This window comes from Jatropha curcas, chromosome 6 (genome assembly GCF_041381405.1).
Source record: "Jatropha curcas cultivar XTBG-Jc1 chromosome 6, XTBG_Jcur_1.0, whole genome shotgun sequence".
Classification (NCBI taxonomy): Eukaryota; Viridiplantae; Streptophyta; class Magnoliopsida; order Malpighiales; family Euphorbiaceae; genus Jatropha; species Jatropha curcas.
Window position 1 is genome coordinate 7,349,886 of NC_143156.1, and position 19,311 is coordinate 7,369,196.

The following is a 19,311-nucleotide window of genomic DNA, read 5'->3' on the forward strand; positions in this document are numbered from 1 at the left end:
AGTAATGCCTACCGAACCGAACTGAACCGATCAGTTTGTTTCGATTTTCAAATTTATTTTGATTTGGATCAATTTGGAAGGAACTCTATTTTCTGTTTTTAGCCAATTTACACATCTAGGTAGAACGGTTTATTTAGTACTCCCTTCGTCCCCTTTTGTTTACATGAGTTGACAAAATACGCATATCAAAAATTTAGTCAATAAAAATTGTTGTATCATTTTTTTATCCTTAATTCATTAAGGTATTAATAAAAGTCATTCAGGATCGTAAAGATTATGATGTGAAAAATAATTGTTTACATATATAAATTTAAAAACCTTGCAAATATTTTGGAATATGCAAAAATGGAATGATAAAAAAAAAAAAAAATGGAAGGGATGGAGTAATATTATTTCTTGAAAATGCTCTGAAGATAAGATGCTCCTTTTATCCGACTTAAATGGGCATTACGAATGGGATGAATTTGAATTTTAAGAAGAAAATTAAGAAGAAAATTGAACTTATACTGTGATTTATCTTTGACTTTTTTTTCATAAGCCTATTTTTTTAATACAACTTGACTTGTCCGTCTCTATATTATTTTATATATATATATAAATCTATGTTGTCCGTTTTATAAAAAAATATCAAAAAACAAAATTTTATTTGAAGATTGGAACTAATTTTATGATTAATTGATACCTGTAAAAGAAAATTTTAAAGATACCTAAAGTTACAGCTGAATTATTGTTTTCTCCATCAATCAATTCTTATACATGTTGTTGGTTAAACAAGTTTTAATTTTCAATTGACAAATATTGATCTGTTAAAATATTGTAAAACCTTGAAAAACATTAATTAAATGGAAGAGTTTAATGATACAAAAGTTTTCCATGCATGCACATTGAAAATCTAAACCATTCAATGTTCCAAGTTCATCCAATGATCCGAAAATATTTTCCATTAAACAAATCACCTACATTTACTAAGGATATTGTAGACATTTCAAATATATCTGATGCAAGTTGTGCCAAAACCATCAACTAAATTATCAAATCACAACAAAATATGTTGAAATGATGAGTTACAGTACAGCTCGCATTTTCTCTTTCCTCTTTTTGGCCATGTCCCAATTTGTCACATAGACGGTCTAAAAAAATACATATAGTATAGTACAACATGCTTTCTATCCCAAGATTCCTGCGGCTGGCAACCACATTATCTTGGATCATGATCATGCATGCAGGATAAAAAAAGAACCAGAAAAAGCTTGCCTACCACAAACAAAGATGCAGAATCCCAGTAACTGATAGGTTAACATCAACATAATCTTACAGATACTAGTCAGAAATAAAGGAAATAGAACAGGACACAATTGCAAGTAACATATAAGTGCCCACAAAAAGTAATACAATTTCAATATTAAACTCTTTAATACATGAATTCTTTATTAAAATATTCCTGCCTAAAAAGTCTATCCCACAGGATATATCCACTCTGACTTCCTCAATCTACTGTTGCATGCTGCTGCACAGATCCAATGGCTCTTTAAGTACCTGCAATAATGAAGCAAATGGCTCAAAATTTAGAAAGTTCTATGTAAGAAAGGCCGAGTGGCTTTATAATCATAAAAATTCTCATGAGTCATGACACTGACACTCTAAATGTAGCACTATCAGATGTATGAATCTCTTTAAGTCTTAATCCTCCCCAGAATTTATATTTTGTTGAAGAAACGATGAATTAAAAATTGCACAAGCCACATAACATTATGGGGTACCCTTAAAAGTGATGGGAAAAGAAAAACAGTAACAGAAGATGAAATTTATCCCTCAGCAGAGTGAGATGACGAAAAAATCAACATATCTTGAGCTTAAAAAAACACAATTCTGAATCATGGAGAACATAGCTCATTCAACAACTAGAAACTTGGAATTTGATTCTGTTAGTCTTACATGGTAGAAATATGGAAAGGGCACATAATCAGGACAACACTTGGAAGGATGCTCCTGGTGATAATATATGCAAACAGAATGATCTATTTTTCTTCGAAACTCGATGCTTTCCAGTACAAAAAAGAATCTTAAGAATACAAAGTAGTCTAATCTGAAACAAATTGCAGCACAATATATCTTGTGAGTGCCCAAAGATTATCCACAAGAGAGAATTTTAAGAAAATTCAACAATAGAACAAAATTCTCATGTTGCCCTCTATGTTATGATATGTACGAAAGCTGCTCAAATGAGGAGAGTTTTCCGAGTCAAATACTAATCACAAAGAATTTTGTACCGGTTACAGTAAAGCTTCAGCATTCTATTAATAAAATACTCTACGATTAAGTGCTGAAATTAAACTGAAACTCACTCAAAATGGTGAACAAAAAAAAAAAAAAAAAAAAAAAAAAAACTAACTTAAGATTTGCACTGGATACAGAGTCAATACAATTGAAAATAATTCTGAAAGTTAAAAACTTTCGTCACTTAAGTTATTCAGCACTTAAGACTCAGGTTTTAAATTTTCAGCACTTAATTTCCAGCATTACTGAACACCAACCTAATGCTTTTAATATACTTCTAGTGAGACATAGCAGAATTCATACTAACAAAGCATCTGTAGGCTGTTATAAATTCCTTTACTAACATTGAAAGAATGTTATCCATTCTCCCTCTATAACATGCTAATTCGAATCTCTTTTCAAATGATAAATAATATTGAAAGAGATTCCATGAACCAAGACATATACATGATAACCCAAGACATAGACTGTTATAAATTCCTTTAATGACTTTAGAAAATGTTACTCATTCTCCTCATTACATGCAAAGTCGAATCTCTTTTCAAATGAGAAATGATGCTAGAAAAGATGCCAAAAAGGAACCAACACACATACATGACAATCCAAGAAGAAAACATGTGGATCATGAATACTGCTGTCTAAATTCACTAATAATCCCTTAGTGATGAAGGACATATTGAAAGTCTTCAAATTTTAAAAATGGAAAGTTGAGCTCAAGGGAGATACTGAAATAGATAGCAAGAAATACACATGATGAGCAAGAAGCAAATCACTGACACAAGAAAGTAGCTTCATTATAGACGAACATGAACAAGGACAAAATCACAGCGTTGCTCTGTATTCAGAATGAAGAGGAACTTCATGTTTCAGGCATATTTCTAGCTGAAGTGAGTTAGAAATTTGCAACACACACTTGCATTGCAGAAGAGGAAAAAGAGGGGAGACGGGGAGAATGTCCTCATTCTATAAGCACAAATGTGTATTTCTGATGAGATTGACAAATAATGACAGCTATATAGATATGAAAGGAAGAAGGGGAATATGGAAGGAAAATCCTTCTCCTTCATGAAAAAAGTCATTGAACATTTCCAAACATAAATTAGCAGGAGGAAAATAAATTTTTTCCCCAAAATTATTATTATTATTATTGTTTTATGGGAGGGGGGGTTGGAACTGGTGGTTCAAACCAAGTCTATATGGTACCACTGACATGCATAGAAAATAAAAGAAATAACCTGAATAAAAAATCATTGATAAATAGATAACAAACCTAAAGAGCCAGTGTTTTCTTGTTCCTTTTTTTTTCGGTGTTTTTCACAGAGACCTAATTTTATTAAGCTCTTGCATAAAAACGAATGAATTACAGGAGAGGTAGATCACTGAGCAGAGATGTTAAACGTACAAAACATTTTTATTGAAAGCTTAGGTGTTTATCTATCCAGTTCTAATTCATCTAGTTATTTCCCTTTTTTTTTTTTTTCAAAAGAACAAGAAACATAGAAAAAAAGAAACCTACAATGTTGGCAACAATCTTGCACCTTTAGCTGACTGAAAGTCCATCTGCATCACCCGTCTTTTCCATTCCTCCCTATCAATCCCAATCCCAAGCCTTCTCATTAAGAAAATCTTATGAAATCTAACAAAACCTAGCAACTTTCTTTATTATTAAATCAGTCAACCGAATTTTTTTGTTAAACTTACTGAAAAGACCAACAAACAAATTTACAATATGCAATTGAAGTTATTCAAATTAACAATGTATGAATAACAACAATCCGAAAGCATTCTGCTTCCAATTTTTTAGTTTTTTATGTTGCCCTAGAAACAGTAAGACTCACAAAGAGACTACTAGCGATCTTGACAAGTACGGTAGAAGGTACCGTGAGACAGCTCGCAAAAAGCCCGCAAGTTAGCATTGAGACGTGATGTGAGGAGATTTGTGCCGGCCATGCTATGCAGAGGCAAGAATGATTGCAAACATCCCAATTCTCCCAAGTTCCTACAAAAAGTGCTTAAACAATAAGCAGCAAAAAATACTAAACTCATAGATAGCTAGAAATTAACCCAACTAAGCTGAATTCAGTTGACTTTATAACAAAAATAGTAGCCAAAACCAAAAGAATTAAAATTTAAATTGAACACCCATTTACTTCAGTTGGATTATATTAGGCAAACAAAAGACTTTCTTTCTTTCAAAATATCAAGTAAAGTGTGAAATTTTATAATGAATACCCTTTGAATAACCATGCATTATAAAACATACTAAAACAAATAGGAACATAAATTGGAAAATAATCAACAATGCATCTAGATCTAGAAACACCAGAGCTAACAAATCTCTTTCAAAATCGAAATATTTAAGTAAAAACAATTGGGTTTTATTATAAAACAGTACCTGGAAGGACCAAAGGAGACGCGGCGGGACTGAAGCCGAGGAGAGGCAGTGGCCGGTGGACGGATGCGGGGAAGCGGCGACGAAGAGATACGGGACGGAGCCCTGGCGGCGGACATGAGCGTACGCGAAAGCGATCCTGAACTGCGCCAAGCCATTTTAAGTGTGAAAAGTTAAGATTTTTGGATATTTTGAAGGGAGTGAAGTGAAGTGAAAAAAGAAAAAGACAGAAAAAAGGGGTTTAGGGTTTAAGGAACAGGTGTTGAGGATGTTGATTGGGTGTAGGGCAGTTTAAAATTGGGATGCTGAGATCCGTGTGATTAGTAGGATTTTAATTGGCTGACCGTCATGCTCAGGGGATGATTTTTTCTGCCTACAAATGCAGGTTTAGGCTTAGGCCCAAAAGATGAAAAGGTTTGGTACTTGTAGTTGCTATCCAATAAACATTGGGTTTTAATCTCACCGTTCTGACGTGTTACGCAAAAGCTTTTTAATTAATTTATAGCGTTTTGATCTATCAAATCATTATTTTATATAATATTTAATAATATAGTGTTTGAATTAATTTTTAGAGATTAAGGCAACATTTTATAAAATAATTAATCTATATAACGTTTAACTTTTAGCATTTTATGAAAAGTTACTCGAATAGTTAACAACTAAACACCACTAAAATAGCTAATAATTATGAAAACAGTTTGTCAAACAGACCTGAGGCTACGTTCGACAATAGTTTTTTAAGTAACTTTTAGCATTTTGATTGGAATGTTATTTTTTATAGTGTTCGGTAATATAACGTTTGAACTAGTTTTTAGATGTTAAAGTAACGTTTTATAAAAAGTTAAATCATGCAATATTTAGTTTTTTACGTTCTATAAAAAACTACTCAAATAGTTAATAACTAATTTTGCTAAATAGATCTTTAGGGAAGAGATTTTTTTAGTTTGATTAATTTCCTGCTTTGGCTTAAAAAAGAAAATCCTACTGTATTAGCATAAACTATGTGACGGATGCAGAATCAGAAGACCTCTATTCCTTTGTAGAGCTTGATTAGATAAAGCATCAGAAACCGAATTTACTTCATGATAAACTTTTTTAACAATCACCCCCAAAATGGTGGATGGAAAGCGGAATAGCATTTTTACAAGCAGAAACTAAATTATGAAAATCTCCAATACAAACCTCATTGCAGATCTAAGAGTCAATTTGTAAAACTATCCATATTATATATGATTTTTTTATTAGTCCTTGGCTTGTTTTTTTTTTTAATGGAAAAAATGCCTAAGCATGAAGTCTCACTAATAAAAATTTCAAAACTCAAATAACCATGGAAGGAAAATTCAAATCAAACTCGAAAAAGAAAAGAATACCTAATAAAAAAAAAAAAAAGCTTGATTAAATCAAATAAATAAATATATGAAATTGCTTCTCTATACAAAAATATTAGTCTTTCGTCCAAGCGTAAAGTGATCCGAATGAAAAAGAACAAAAAAGTTTATGGTAAACTTTACCAATCTGTCATCTTAAATTTAACATTAACATATATTTTTGGTCATTTGGTGATAAATATTGTTTGTTTCGGATTATAGAGATTTGGTTTGAGTTCATGTCATTGCCGGAGCTAGGGATTGGCCCGCCCCTAATAAATTTTTTTTTAAAATCACCCATCAAATATTAAATTTTTATTTTATCTACTAAAATAGTATATTTTTTTTGTTCAATTTCACGCTTCTTTGTTTTTGAAATTTTTTTTAGCTCTCTCTAACTTTAATTCCTGGCTCCGTGATTGTTTGATGTTGTGTTGTTTAGGTTTGCTATATGCCTTGAAAAATTAGAGAAGGAAAGAAATAGGAGCAAGCTGGCCAATTTCTTATACAAACATTTGATTGGAATTTCATTTTTTTTTTCTTGTTGTTTAATTTCATTTGGGCAGATCCTGATTTTAATTTTTTATAAAAAGATGTGAAATTCTATTTATTATATCATTCAAACAATATTATTTGAATATTTAAAAATAAGAGTATACAATGTGCCGGCACATAACTAGTTACATATAACAAGAGAAATAAATAAATTCTTCCATAATTATTATATCATCCTCATTTTGATTCCATGATATCTATCCAACCGAGTATACTTTATAAATATATTTTTAAAAGTTGACTTGGTCAATTGACCCCACTACGAATGCTGCTTTGGCACTGCCCCTGGTGCCAACTCTGCCGCTTCTACCCTTGCTGCATAAAATACATGCATTAATACAATATTCTACAGAAGTTAAGGGAAACTTGTCCGTATAATTTATCAAAATTGATGTTTTACATTGATTTTAATAGTAATTTCCAAAAAAAAAAAAAAAAACCCATCTTTTTCTCTTGTCAGCATATGTTAAAACAATAATAATAATAATAATAATAATAATAATAAAAGCTAGTCATATGATTTTTTTCTATATGTGATCTGATTAATGCATCTATTTCAATAAAAAGATGGGCTGAAAATTTTTGTTAAAATAGATGGAAAAGCTTATTTTTTAAAGAACTCATTTAAAGAATAAATTGAACATTATTTATGATTTCTCATAAGAAGATGTAAGGAAAAAAAGCATACCAGCGACATCTTTATTGAAGCAATCGGTGTCACACTTCATCTCGCAATCGCTCTGGCTCATTCCACCAGCTATACATTCCTTTTCACAGTTGTTGAAGCAAGAACCAAATTTGTCACCTTCAGCCTGCATTGGAAGCTCGAACAGGGTAACAACAACAAGGCACATAACCAATACCGCAGCTACCTTGTTTGCCATTTTCTACTGGTTCTTTCTTTTGGAAAAAAGGAAAAAGTTATAGTGATTCTTTCTTTTGGTAGAAAAGAAAGGATCGTTCACCTTTTTTATATGGGATTCCAATATATTAATTAGTGATGATCCTTTAATAGCGGTAGAATATATTTATATGGTTTGTTTTGTGTTATTTTTAGACATTATAACGTGACAATCTTTTTTTTTTTTTTTTTTTTTTTTGAAAATTTGACAGTCAAATTTTTAAAAACTAATTCCTCTGTACTTTTGCCTTTCTTTTTTTTGGTAGGAAACTTAGTTTTGTTGTCTTTTCTTTTTTTTTTTTTTTTTAACTTTTTGGTGATCTAAATTTTATTTTCTTAATACTAAAAATGAAGTCAGATAAATGAAATAATTTTTGGAATAAATGGAAATTAATTTTTTTTAGTATAAATCCCGATTATATTGTATCAAAATTTATTTTATTTTATTCTCAATATATGAGGACAATTGTTTTAGTAAAAAAGTATGAAAATTAACAGAAAGGAGAATTATATTGCATCAATTTTCCTTTTTCATTTATATAAATCGACCAACTGTCCAAAATAATAATTATATATATAAGTAACTTAGTTGAATAAGACAAATTTAATTCATTTCTTCTACAACCAAGGGGACTTATGAAGAAGAATTTGAGACTAGCTTTGATGGGGTACGCCCGGCCCATGCAGTAGTGCAACGCATGGGCGACGCTAAAGAACCCCAGTAGCAAGCTACTGCGATGGACCATCCCCTTAAAAAATTAATTTAATACCATATAGACCAATGGCCCACGTATCAGATATTAAACTGATAAGAACAGATACTACACTTAATCTTAGCCAAAAGGCCGAGAAAGGTATGCTTTCATGGGCCTCTCCAATTCCTTTTTATAGTGCATTCATCGTTCTCATCTCCTCTTCATGTTTCGATGTGGGATGTTGCGGTTCAAAGCCTATCTCTTTGCCTTATAGCGTCGAGTCCATCTCTGAGCTCCAAATGCATATTTTTTTTCATCAATATTCGTTTCTTGAAGTTTTCGGAAATTATAAAAATATCAAACCATAAACCAAAATTATATATACTTTCTGTTCTGTACATGATCTATGATTTGTGTTTTTTTTTTTATATTTAATATTAAAATGAAAATTTTATATTGATTTTAATTATTGTATGAAGGAAAATAAATAGCCTATAGATTTGATTTCAGTTTTTGATCCAATCAAAAGACTTGAGAAAAATAGTAATTCCATTTCTAATTCCACTCGATAATTTTATTTCTCTATTCATGGTTATAAAGTTTGAATCATAAGATATATTTATATAACATACAAACATTTTTTGTTCAAGAGAACTCATAAGATGGTAGATATATATACAAAGTGGCCACTTATGAAAAAGAGCAAGTCTTTACACATTTTAACTGTGCATTAAATATATAAATGATTCCAGGTGATATGGTAGTTGTTATTGTAGTTCCTCTATAATGCAATTGTTTGACAGAATTTTCATCCTTGGCCCAAAGACCAACTTCATGGAGATCTCCTTCTCTCCAGCATATGCTGACGGTTAATCCCCCTCGCGCCTTTAATCCTTCTACACATCCATTTGCCCATTTATTGCACGGAAGAGCAGGAAGCAAGTACAAATCCTTTGAGGTACTCTGTACGAGCATTTCTGCAACTGCTGCTGTAAAACTGAAACCAAAAGTTACAGATATTATTATCTTGTCTGCATTGGCTAAAAATGCTAAAAAACTTGAATTTTTTTTTGAGTCAGTTTCAAATTTACGAGAAATAACATTTATTTAGAGGCAAAAAATCTCAAGAATGCTTAATTAAATCTACATGTGCAACCAAAAGTAAGGCATTTGTGTAATCACTATGATACCCATTACCAATACAGGCTCAAAAGTTCAACTCACAGTTCCAACACAATTTAAATGATAATTCGAACAATGTAGCTTACCCAAGGTTACCATCAATCTGAAAAGGAGGGTGTGCTCCGAATAAGTTGCTGTATAGTCCACCTTCAAAACTTATCTTGTGATCCGGATCTGGATCTACCAACTTGAAAATGTGCTTAACCATCCTATATGCATGTTCACTGTTGTATAGATGCGCCCATAAAGCAATTTTCCAGGCAGTTGACCATCCTGGACCATTCTCTCCTGTTTCATCGATAAAAACATGAGAAACAACGTCATTGCGACATTATACTCAGAAATGTTGTTTATACAGGACAAATACACTCTATGGTCTCATTTGTTGTACTTATTGTTACTCTGTAGCAACAAAAGCACATAAAATATATTACCATTTATACTGCAATCCCTGTGACAAAATATGAGGCCTCGATTGCACTAGCATCAATATTTCTGCTTTAAGCATGACAATTTTTTTTTTTTTTTTTTTTTTTTCTGACGGGGAAGGGGGATTCTGAGTTGGGTATTTGCTCATGCTGGATATGCAATTAGTTGTATGCTAAACTTGAAAGAGCATAACATATTTCAAATTTAAAATGATCACTAGCAATGACTTCTGGTGTGTTCTTATTTGTGCTTTTACACAAGAATCTTGTTTTCTCACTATAAGATATCATTCTCTAGTTCATAGCCATAACAAAACATATTTGTGCATACACAAACTCAAAGAAAGGGAGAAACAGATATTCAACAGAGCAGAACAACTTGACTTTAATTGATGATCAAATACTCCCAACTGGATGGGGTATTGCCGCACCAAACTAGTTATTTAACATAGACAAACCTCGTTTAAGGAGGGTATACTCTGCAGCTTTACAAAGGTCGGGATTTCTCTCGACAGTTATTGTATGGCCTGGAAATAGGCCAAATAAATGTGAAACGTGCCGATGATGCACATCAGGGTCCTTAAAATCCTGTGCCTGCCCCACCACAGAGAGAATATCACAAGCCCAGTTGAGCAATTAAACTATATGAAAAGCCATTTTATGTATTTAACCATAAACCATGTCCCACAATGAATTATGAACCTAAATATATAAGCTACTCACTTACCCATTCCATTATACAACCATCTTCAGCAATTTTTGTCGGACGAAGCTTTGATTGAGCCATGCGAACTTTTTGAACAAGAACATCATTGTTTCTTCCCAAAATCTATTATCAAGTAAAGTTATGATGTTAAGGTAGAGTACAAGCGAATCTATGCAATATAAAAGCTTATCATTATGGCTAGTCTAGAATGAGAGCTTTACCTCAGAAGCTGAGACAATTGATGAGAAAATTTCCTTTATGATTGCGATGTCCATGGTTGATGAATAGCTGACACAAGCAGGCTTACCATCTGGAGCAATAAACATATGTTCTGGAGAAGTTGATGGATTGGTTTCCAAATATCCTTCATGCCCCTCAACCAACCAGTCCAACAAAAATGTCGCACATCCTTCTAAAAGAGGGTATGCCTTAATTTTGAGAAAATCCTAATTATGTACAACATTTTAGAAACATAGGACATAGAAGGTATATAATATAATTTACAATTCTAGTAAAGAATCCAGTAACAGTAACACACATGTAATTATACGCTCAAATCTCAGGTTTCTCAATTAGAAATAAGATCATAATTGATATTTTATTAGGCTGCAGCAATTTATAGGCTCCATCCCGTATACCACGAAAGCACAACATACTCAAAGAGGAAGATGAATTAGTCTTGAAAATTTAGCAGGAGGATTTCCACTTCTATGCAGAGATAGAAAACCAGCTGGCTAAGTCCAGAATTCCATGGTTCTCCTCATCTTTCTGAGTAGTAAGAGAGATTTTTTGGGCGTAAACATACCATAAGTAACTTGCTGAACTTGGCTGCTTTTTCTATTTAGCATTTTCAATTTCTCAGTTAGCTAAAAGTAGTTGCTCAAGTTGGGGCTGGAAAATGCAGCCAAGTCTATCACATTTGCTAATTCCCGTTAGCATGTTGTCAACTTCATATGTGTTGCAACCCCATCCCAAGTAGGATAGGAGTTTGCCAGCTAACATTGTAAAGAAGCAATCAGAAAACACAAAAATGTAATTAGTCAGCATTTACATCATCATACATCATATTGTTGGGAAAATCGCTATTTTTCCCGCCCTTCGGATCGGCTTCAAGCAGGAACAAATGAGAAAATAAAATAATGACTGAGAAATTAAAGAGAACACGATATTTTAACGTGGAAAACTCCCCAAGTGGAGAAAAACCACGGCCGTTGCCAAACGACAATCAAGAAAAATATTCACTATGCGGCAAATTGTTACAACCACAATTACAAAATATTTTTCTACTCGACACCCTCAAAACACCCCAAATATTTTATACTTCAAGGGACTCCAAAAGACTTGCTTTAAATCCCTAATATAAAATACATTCAAATGTTTTTGGTGTGTTTTGGTGTGTATGGAAACCTAAACATTGCTTCCATTTTATAGCCAAATCACTACCTTCACTTTGCTTATCTCCCCGATGTGGGATTAAGCAAAAACTAATTTTTTTTATATATTTTTTTTCTTTTGTTTTCAACAACGGCGGCTAAGAATCTCCACCTTGAAAATAAAATAAAAAAACACAACATTGTCTGCTACCGACAATCATAATTCTTATCGTCAAGAATTATCATACTCCACCATAAAAGAGTATTGCCACTTGGAACCACTTTACCGACTCCAAGAATTTTCCATCGGCCATGTCGGATACCGCTAATAATTTATGGTGCAACCCTCCTGTTGACTTTTCCGAGAGTTCATTAGCCATCGACATATTTTTTTTTTCACCACACACTTTGCATCAACTGTCAACCAATGCCGTGCGCATTTCCGTGAACCAGCCACCAATAATCCATCCTCTTCCATGGCATCTCAACGGGTAGCAATCATGCCATGAGGACACACATCTCTCAATTACAGAGAGAACACATCATCTCCTTCGCCACAGGAGATCACATTGGCAGCAACAACGTTAGAGCTTCTAGCCGAATCAGCTCCACCGTTCGGGCAATCCTTCCTCACGTGTCCAGTTTGACCACAAACCCAGCAGACAACCTTCCTCTTTCCGGAGCTTTTATTCTTTTTCTTGGTACCGACAAATAAAGCTGAATCCTCATATGATTTATTTTTCATTTCATTCAGTCTTCTCTCCTCAATAAGGAGCTTACTAACCACATCCGCATACACCACTTCCTTACTACCATATTTCAGAACAGGTTTCATGTGCTCATATGTCGAAGGAAGTGACAGGATGAGTCGGAGAGCTTTATCTTCATCTTCGGTTTGTACTCCAAGAGTTTCTAATTCAGAGACGATGCCATTAAGAACACTCAGATGATCTGACAGCTTTGTACCTTCCGCCATTTTCAACGTATGAAATTGCTCTTTCAAATATAACCTGTTGGATATATTTTTGCCCTGGTACAATTCTTCCAGTTTCTCCCACAACTCCTTTGTCGTGGACAATCCAAGCACATTAGCAAGAACATTTTTTTGCTAAACACATGCGAATTTGACTTGCCGCTTTGATATCCAGCTCCTCCCATTCTTCATCGCTAATCTTGGATTTTTCTGAGTCTCCACTGCTACTGTCTTTTCCTGAATTCTTTCCGCTGACTGGTTTACCCTTCAAAACCTTATGCAGTCCAGACTGAATCAACACGTCTTTGACTTGCACTTGCCACAGTGCAAAATTCATTCTCCCGTCAAATTTCTCAATCTCACATCTCATAGCCGACATGCTTATTTGTGCTTATAACAGTGAACCCAATAATTAATGAAGTAAACCAATTCGGCAATACCCAGGAAAGATCACAATGATCTCCTAGACAATATTACCATTCCACGTAAAATCTCAGTTGGACGGAGGGGTCACAAGTGGTCCCACTTAAAATCCGGCCTTCTAGACAGAAGTTACGTGCACGGTATATTATCAGAACTTTCGTATCAGAATAACTTCAATAATTATCGTCAGGACCTTCACCACCGATACTTAAGCACACCAAAGCAAAGCTCCACCCGCTTCAAGACTTCCAAAACTCCACCTGCTTTTAGAATAAAATAATTTCTAACAACAGTATTTCTGATGTGGAAGATCAGACTAAGCCGCAACCACAGAGCATACTTATAATTACAAGAAATTATTTTAACACTAAAAGTTCCGCCTAACAACTAGGCTCTGATACCACTTGTTGGGAAAATCGCTATTTTTCCCGCCCTTCGGATCGGCTTCAAGCAGGAACAAATGAGAAAATAAAATAATGACTGAGAAATTAAAGAGAACACGATATTTTAACGTGGAAAACTCCCCAAGTGGAGAAAAACCACGGCCGTTGCCAAACGACAATCAAGAAAAATATTCACTATGCGGCAAATTGTTACAACCACAATTACAAAATATTTTTCTACTCGACACCCTCAAAACACCCCAAATATTTTATACTTCAAGGGACTCCAAAAGACTTGCTTTAAATCCCTAATATAAAATACATTCAAATGTTTTTGGTGTGTTTTGGTGTGTATGGAAACCTAAACATTGCTTCCATTTTATAGCCAAATCACTACCTTCACTTTGCTTATCTCCCCGATGTGGGATTAAGCAAAAACTAATTTTTTTTATATATTTTTTTTCTTTTGTTTTCAACAACGGCGGCTAACACATATCAACTGGAATCTTTTTTTTCTGAATGCCAAACCCATTTGATATATGAACTTCATAGAGAATGTAGCTATTGGCCCAGCCCATACACTACATGACAATGCAATGCTCCATTAGATTGAACTGTGCTGTCTGCAGCTTTGGTTGTTAGGAAAATGTAAGGATCTCAACCACAGACATATTTCAAAAAAAATAAAAAATGCTGTTATCAGAACAATTTTCTCAAGTAACAAGTTAATGCAGTGACAATCAGGGAAACATGGAACTTTCTTTTTCATAGAGAAGAAATTTGCATGCAGATAATCAAATAAACAAATGTGTAGACTACTGTGGGAAAAGGAGGGGGGGGGAGGAGGGAAGTACCTTGTCCATTGTGTAATTGTAGTGCTCCCATAAATGGGTACAAAGCCATGCCCCACCCATTGTCCACATTGCCCATACAGGATCTATTATATCAGCAGATGTTTTTGCCCATATGTCAGTTTTATGATGTGCAACCCATCCATTCACTTCATAGTTCACCTGCAACATTCTTCAAGTATATAACAAAAATTTGGATAATGGAGAAAACAAAAATACAAGGGACTAAGAGCTTAGACAAGAATGTTCCAGGGACCTTGGGATGTTAGATTGGCTAAGGATTAAGGAATATGAACTTCGTTATTCTAGTCAGAGTACAAAACTGCTTTGCAGATTACAACCTGTACAATCAAAAACCCCTAACAGCATGATAACTGTTGATTTGTATCTTGCAGTATCTTGTATCAATCATTTAGGAGGACTCATTATTCTCTATTTAGGCATAGTTGTCTCTTTCTATATTTGCAGTTTCCTATTTTTACAATTGAGATTATTGTAGATTATTTGTGTGACAGAATAATAGAAAACCTTGTTGTTTCTCCTATTCTTCCTCTGTCAACAATAAGTGAAACAAATTAGAATGATAAAAGACTAAAATAATTCATTGATGCTTTCAATATGAATGATAATAAGAGATCAGTTCTACCTGTGCAGTTTTCCTTCCATTTACTGACAGGGACTTAATAAAATCGAATAAAGGCTCCTGGCATTCACTAAGGTTGCATGGCAAGGATTGCCAATAGTTCATTTCAAGATTGATGTTCAAGTGTGGAGTGGAACTAAAGAAAGAGATAAAAGGGTTCAATAACAATTCTTATAAACTTGACGAAAGTAAAGAAAGAAATGTAAGTCATCGCATAACTTAAAAACTTCGATAGATAATTAGTAAAACACAGTGGATCAGCACTATGTAATTTTAGGCAATAAAACATATTTTAGATTCCTAAAAGAAGAAGAAGCAATTCTTTTTCCTCTTAAGTAGTGAACTGAAAATTTTTCAGATGTTCAAGAACAGAACTTACATTGCAGTGCATCAATACATTACAACCTTCTAGATAGAATTATCAAGTATAACCTTTCAAATAAACAAGGTCGAATACTATGAAACCATTGGATTAATGTCCTTAAGTAAAAGAATATGACCAAATGCATGTACTTACACAGAAAGTCTGCTAATACATGTTACACCAAAAACACTGGGAACACGAATGTAGCCTAAGAAGTCAAATTTCAATCTTTCAAGTTCAACCCACTTTTGGTGGAAGCCTGTGTCTGGTGGGTTTATTGACTAAAAGATTAATAACAGTAAAGTTAGGATTACAGAAATATGTTGTACGCCTAGAAACGGAAATATTTATTGAAACTTCCATAAGACCAGGTTGTATGTAATCATGATTCTAGGAAAATGACTTGTCTAGGACAATCAGGAAATAATTTGACATTACAGGAGATCATTTCGAAGACATGTCATTTCACAATTTTCATCCAAGAAAAATTACTTGCTTTCAGTACACTTTATTTACTTGCAAAAATCAATAGTTCCATTCATGAACGTATTAAAATAATCAAACCTTGTCTTTTTTTTTTTTTTTTTGGTAGAAAATGTATGAAAGAAGGATATTTTAAGCAACTGGAAGGGGAAAAAAAAAACGAAAAAGAAATTGAAGCTGTCTTTTCATTTTGTTTCTCAGGTTTTGATCTCCATCCCATATTCTTTTATTTAACATTTATTGAAAATGAATGAAAAGGAAATTCAATCAATTTGATATTTCGATTGATAGTGCAGTTATATTAAATAAACCATATAAGTTCACAAGATCATGATACTAACTCTATTCAACACCTAAAGTAATCGTACATCAGATACTCGTGCTTCATATCAAAAGATTAGATTGCAAATGCAGGGTGCTCCATAGATATGTAGAGTCAAAAAGTCCATCCATATATCAAATGAAACCATTTTCCCTTCTATAGATTAACTACACTCAAACAACTGCAAGAAGGTGTGACAGAACTTTGCAAGTAAAAATAATGAAATGCATCAAACAAAATATAAAGGCATCCCGATGCAAATGCATGACCTTTCAAGTAACAAATGAACTACCTTATTGTTGCTCCAAGGCTCACTCCCACATCAAATAACATACACAAAAATAAAAGGAGAAGGAAAGGAAATAAGATTGAAAACATACTCCCATGCTGGCTCAAGATCTGCGTTCCACAGTCCCTGCAGATTTGCCACTTGAGTTCCAGGGCGTGAGCAAGAAATAAGCAGATATCGGCCAAACTGGAATAGAAGCTCAACTAAGGATGGATCTTCATCATATTGAAAGGATTTTATCCTTTCAACAGTTGGAACCACATCATCTTTATTCACTTTGACATACGAGGAATTTGCAGAAGCATTGACAAATACAGACCCATCTTTTATAATTCTATTAGAGCTATTCCAGAGCTGAAAAGAGACACGGTGAAAGAGATTCTGATAGTCATCTAAATGACGTACATATAGATCAGAATATGACAGATTTGTTATCGATTTTAAAACACGGAGAGACTCAAAAGTAGGATCCTTCTTTGAATCTGAAGGATTAGTAAATGGATTTACAAATGAAGATGAAGCAGCTAAACGCAACAAAGCCCAATCTGAACCTTCTACCTTCAGCTTCTCATTGTCCAAAACATGTATCACACCTCTATCACTAATCTGTAAATCAAGAACAGCAGCAAAGTGAATTCCTTTTGGATTGTTACTCGCATTTGCTTTTGGTCGTATCCTTTTTCCAGGGCAACTTCCTTCCATTATAATCTGATGACCATTTATGTAACACTTGTGATGTAACTTGCTATCTAATAACAAACCAAAGGATAAAGATCCCGATTTGCTTCCAGATATCTTGACCACGATCACTTGATCAGGATTAGAAGCAAAATGTTCCCTAGTAAACTCTACATCACCCACAGAATACTTCACTCTTGCTGTTGCAGTATCCAAGTCTAGCTCTCTATAGTATGTTTTTTCAGCATATGTATGATGAGAGTCATCAAATTCTAGTTTGATATCCCCAAGCAATTGATAAACCTTGATCATCAAACTCAAATAATCAGAATGCAATTACTGAACAAAATGCAATGAAAATCATGATTTAGTTTTTCATTTTTTCAAATGTACAAACATTTTCTAACAGTTTCACATTTACTTAGACAATTGTATACATAATTAAAAAATTTTAATCACCTGTGATAAACTAACTAACAATAACATTTTTAGTAATTTAAGACACTATACTCATCATGCAGCTGGAAACGGAAACAAAACTAATAAGCAGACCACAAATAAAAATAAAGAACATACATTTGCAGGTTTACCAAACAACTTGACAGCTGCAGCTGAAGCTTCTGCAAATTTACCAGCATCAACAAGCTTTCTGACCTCTGATAATGCCTTGGGAGCATCCGGATCAGTAAAGTCACTTGGCGTTCCTGTCCACAGTGTATCCTCTGAGGACCAATTCAAAATCAAATTTTAATAAATTAAGAGTGATCATAAAAATAAAAAAAAAAAAAAAAAAAAGAATATCTATCTTCTCTGCACTGTACCGTTAAGCTGGATAGTATCAGAGGAGACGCCGCCCCAGACCATGGCACCGAGCCGGCCATTTCCAAGCGGAATTGCGTCCGTCCAGAACTTGGCAGGCCCATCAAAAGTGACCTTCAACGGCTTAGAAACGGTAGAGTGGGTCCAGGTTGGTACCCTCATGGTTTTCGGTGAGTATCGCTGCACTATATCCCACCCTTCGTCGTCCATCATAAATGGCGGGAAGTTAAAGAAGAGATAAGTAGGAATGGAAGTGGAAATTCTATGCTACTGGTTTGTGTAATTTTAGGTGCAAAGAGGCTAATGATTAAACAGAATGACAGCTAATTAATATTTTATATATATATATATATATATATATATATATATATGGGTTAATCATTAATGATTGTCTTCGCTACTGCTACTGTATACCCGGGTCTTGTAGGCGCAATGCAAAGAATGATTTATAACTAACATATATAAATATAAATATATATATCCTAGCCAAGCGTTTGGACTTGAAATAGGATCAGAATTGGACTGAATATGAATTGGATCGAACCTTTTTTTTTTTTTGTTTTCAGGGAATTGGATCAAACCTCGATATTGATTAATCTAGTTTACCCTTGCTAAAAATGTATTAACTTACACCTTATTTGGAATTTTTTTTTTTTTTTTTTACGAAAGAACTTTATTTATTAAGTTGTGATGCAGTTGATTACATTATAACATTTTTTTCTGAGTAAGGGGAAAATAAAATTATTTAAATCTGAAATTATTATCAGATCGTATATATATTTATACCTAGTGATCATGGAGTATATTTTGGTGTACATTACATTATATCACTTTGCTATGGCTCAAAAGCCACCACTTTATCATTTCAATTTGAAGCATAATAAAATTTTCACATTTTATTTTACAAATAATAATTTTTTATACTTTTTTTTTTTAACTTTGAGCTCATTAATTTCATAATTTGCTTATTTATTTAACAATTGAATATGTTAAATGAATTTTAATTTTTTTTTTTAAATATTAGGAGAGAAGGGATTTAAACTTAAATCTATTATCAATTTAAACTTAAATATATTATCAGGTTGTACGTATATTTGCCATTAGGCTTATGTGTAATTTTTTAAATAGTTTAAAGGAAAAAAATATAATTTTATCCTAACCTTTTGGCATAATTAATTATTTTGTTCTTACATTTTTAAAAATACAT

General features: G+C 33.3%; 3 protein-coding genes and 1 non-coding gene across 11 annotated transcripts; all 4 read right to left on the bottom strand.

The window, feature by feature from the left end:
- Positions 1 to 1,270: 1,270 nt before the first annotated feature.
- Positions 1,271 to 4,990, bottom strand: LOC105650729 (uncharacterized). 7 transcript variants are annotated; one of them, XR_002283583.3, is made up of 4 exons: positions 4,673 to 4,990; positions 4,116 to 4,276; positions 3,816 to 3,865; positions 1,271 to 1,536 (listed from the first exon to the last, which is right to left on the bottom strand). XR_002283583.3 is itself a non-coding variant. In XM_012237674.4 (4 exons), exons 1-3 carry the CDS (start codon positions 4,825 to 4,827, stop codon positions 3,843 to 3,845), a joined length of 297 nt encoding a protein of 98 aa, XP_012093064.1. In that variant the 5' UTR covers positions 4,828 to 4,988; the 3' UTR covers positions 1,271 to 1,536; positions 3,816 to 3,842. The 7 variants fall into 7 exon arrangements, 4 of the variants coding, with proteins under 4 accessions (XP_012093064.1, XP_012093063.1, XP_012093062.1 ...); XR_002283582.3 differs by having other exon boundaries at positions 3,794 to 3,865; XR_016321475.1 differs by lacking the exon at positions 3,816 to 3,865 and adding an exon at positions 1,936 to 2,086 and having other exon boundaries at positions 4,158 to 4,276; positions 4,673 to 4,987.
- A 1,640-nt stretch (positions 4,991 to 6,630) lies between these two features.
- Positions 6,631 to 7,547, bottom strand: LOC105650718 (hypothetical protein). The gene is made up of 2 exons (XM_012237663.4): positions 7,280 to 7,547; positions 6,631 to 6,906 (listed from the first exon to the last, which is right to left on the bottom strand). Exons 1-2 carry the CDS (start codon positions 7,473 to 7,475, stop codon positions 6,851 to 6,853), a joined length of 252 nt encoding a protein of 83 aa, XP_012093053.1. The 5' UTR covers positions 7,476 to 7,547; the 3' UTR covers positions 6,631 to 6,850.
- Positions 7,548 to 8,155: 608 nt separating this feature from the next.
- LOC119370354 (U2 spliceosomal RNA) lies at positions 8,156 to 8,350 on the bottom strand. The gene has a single exon (XR_005177899.1). It is a non-coding gene; the product is annotated as a U2 spliceosomal RNA (small nuclear RNA).
- A 384-nt stretch (positions 8,351 to 8,734) lies between these two features.
- On the bottom strand, positions 8,735 to 18,434 carry LOC105650701 (alpha-L-fucosidase 2). Of its 2 annotated transcripts, XM_012237647.4 has the most exons (11): positions 18,107 to 18,434; positions 17,862 to 18,007; positions 16,699 to 17,588; positions 15,153 to 15,285; positions 15,035 to 15,058; positions 14,510 to 14,668; positions 10,725 to 10,949; positions 10,525 to 10,626; positions 10,256 to 10,391; positions 9,456 to 9,657; positions 8,735 to 9,184 (listed from the first exon to the last, which is right to left on the bottom strand). In XM_012237647.4, exons 1-11 carry the CDS (start codon positions 18,315 to 18,317, stop codon positions 8,878 to 8,880), a joined length of 2,535 nt encoding a protein of 844 aa, XP_012093037.1. In that variant the 5' UTR covers positions 18,318 to 18,434; the 3' UTR covers positions 8,735 to 8,877. The 2 variants fall into 2 exon arrangements, with proteins under 2 accessions (XP_012093037.1, XP_089578308.1); XM_089722182.1 differs by lacking the exon at positions 15,035 to 15,058 and having other exon boundaries at positions 18,107 to 18,433.
- Positions 18,435 to 19,311: the final 877 nt, after the last annotated feature.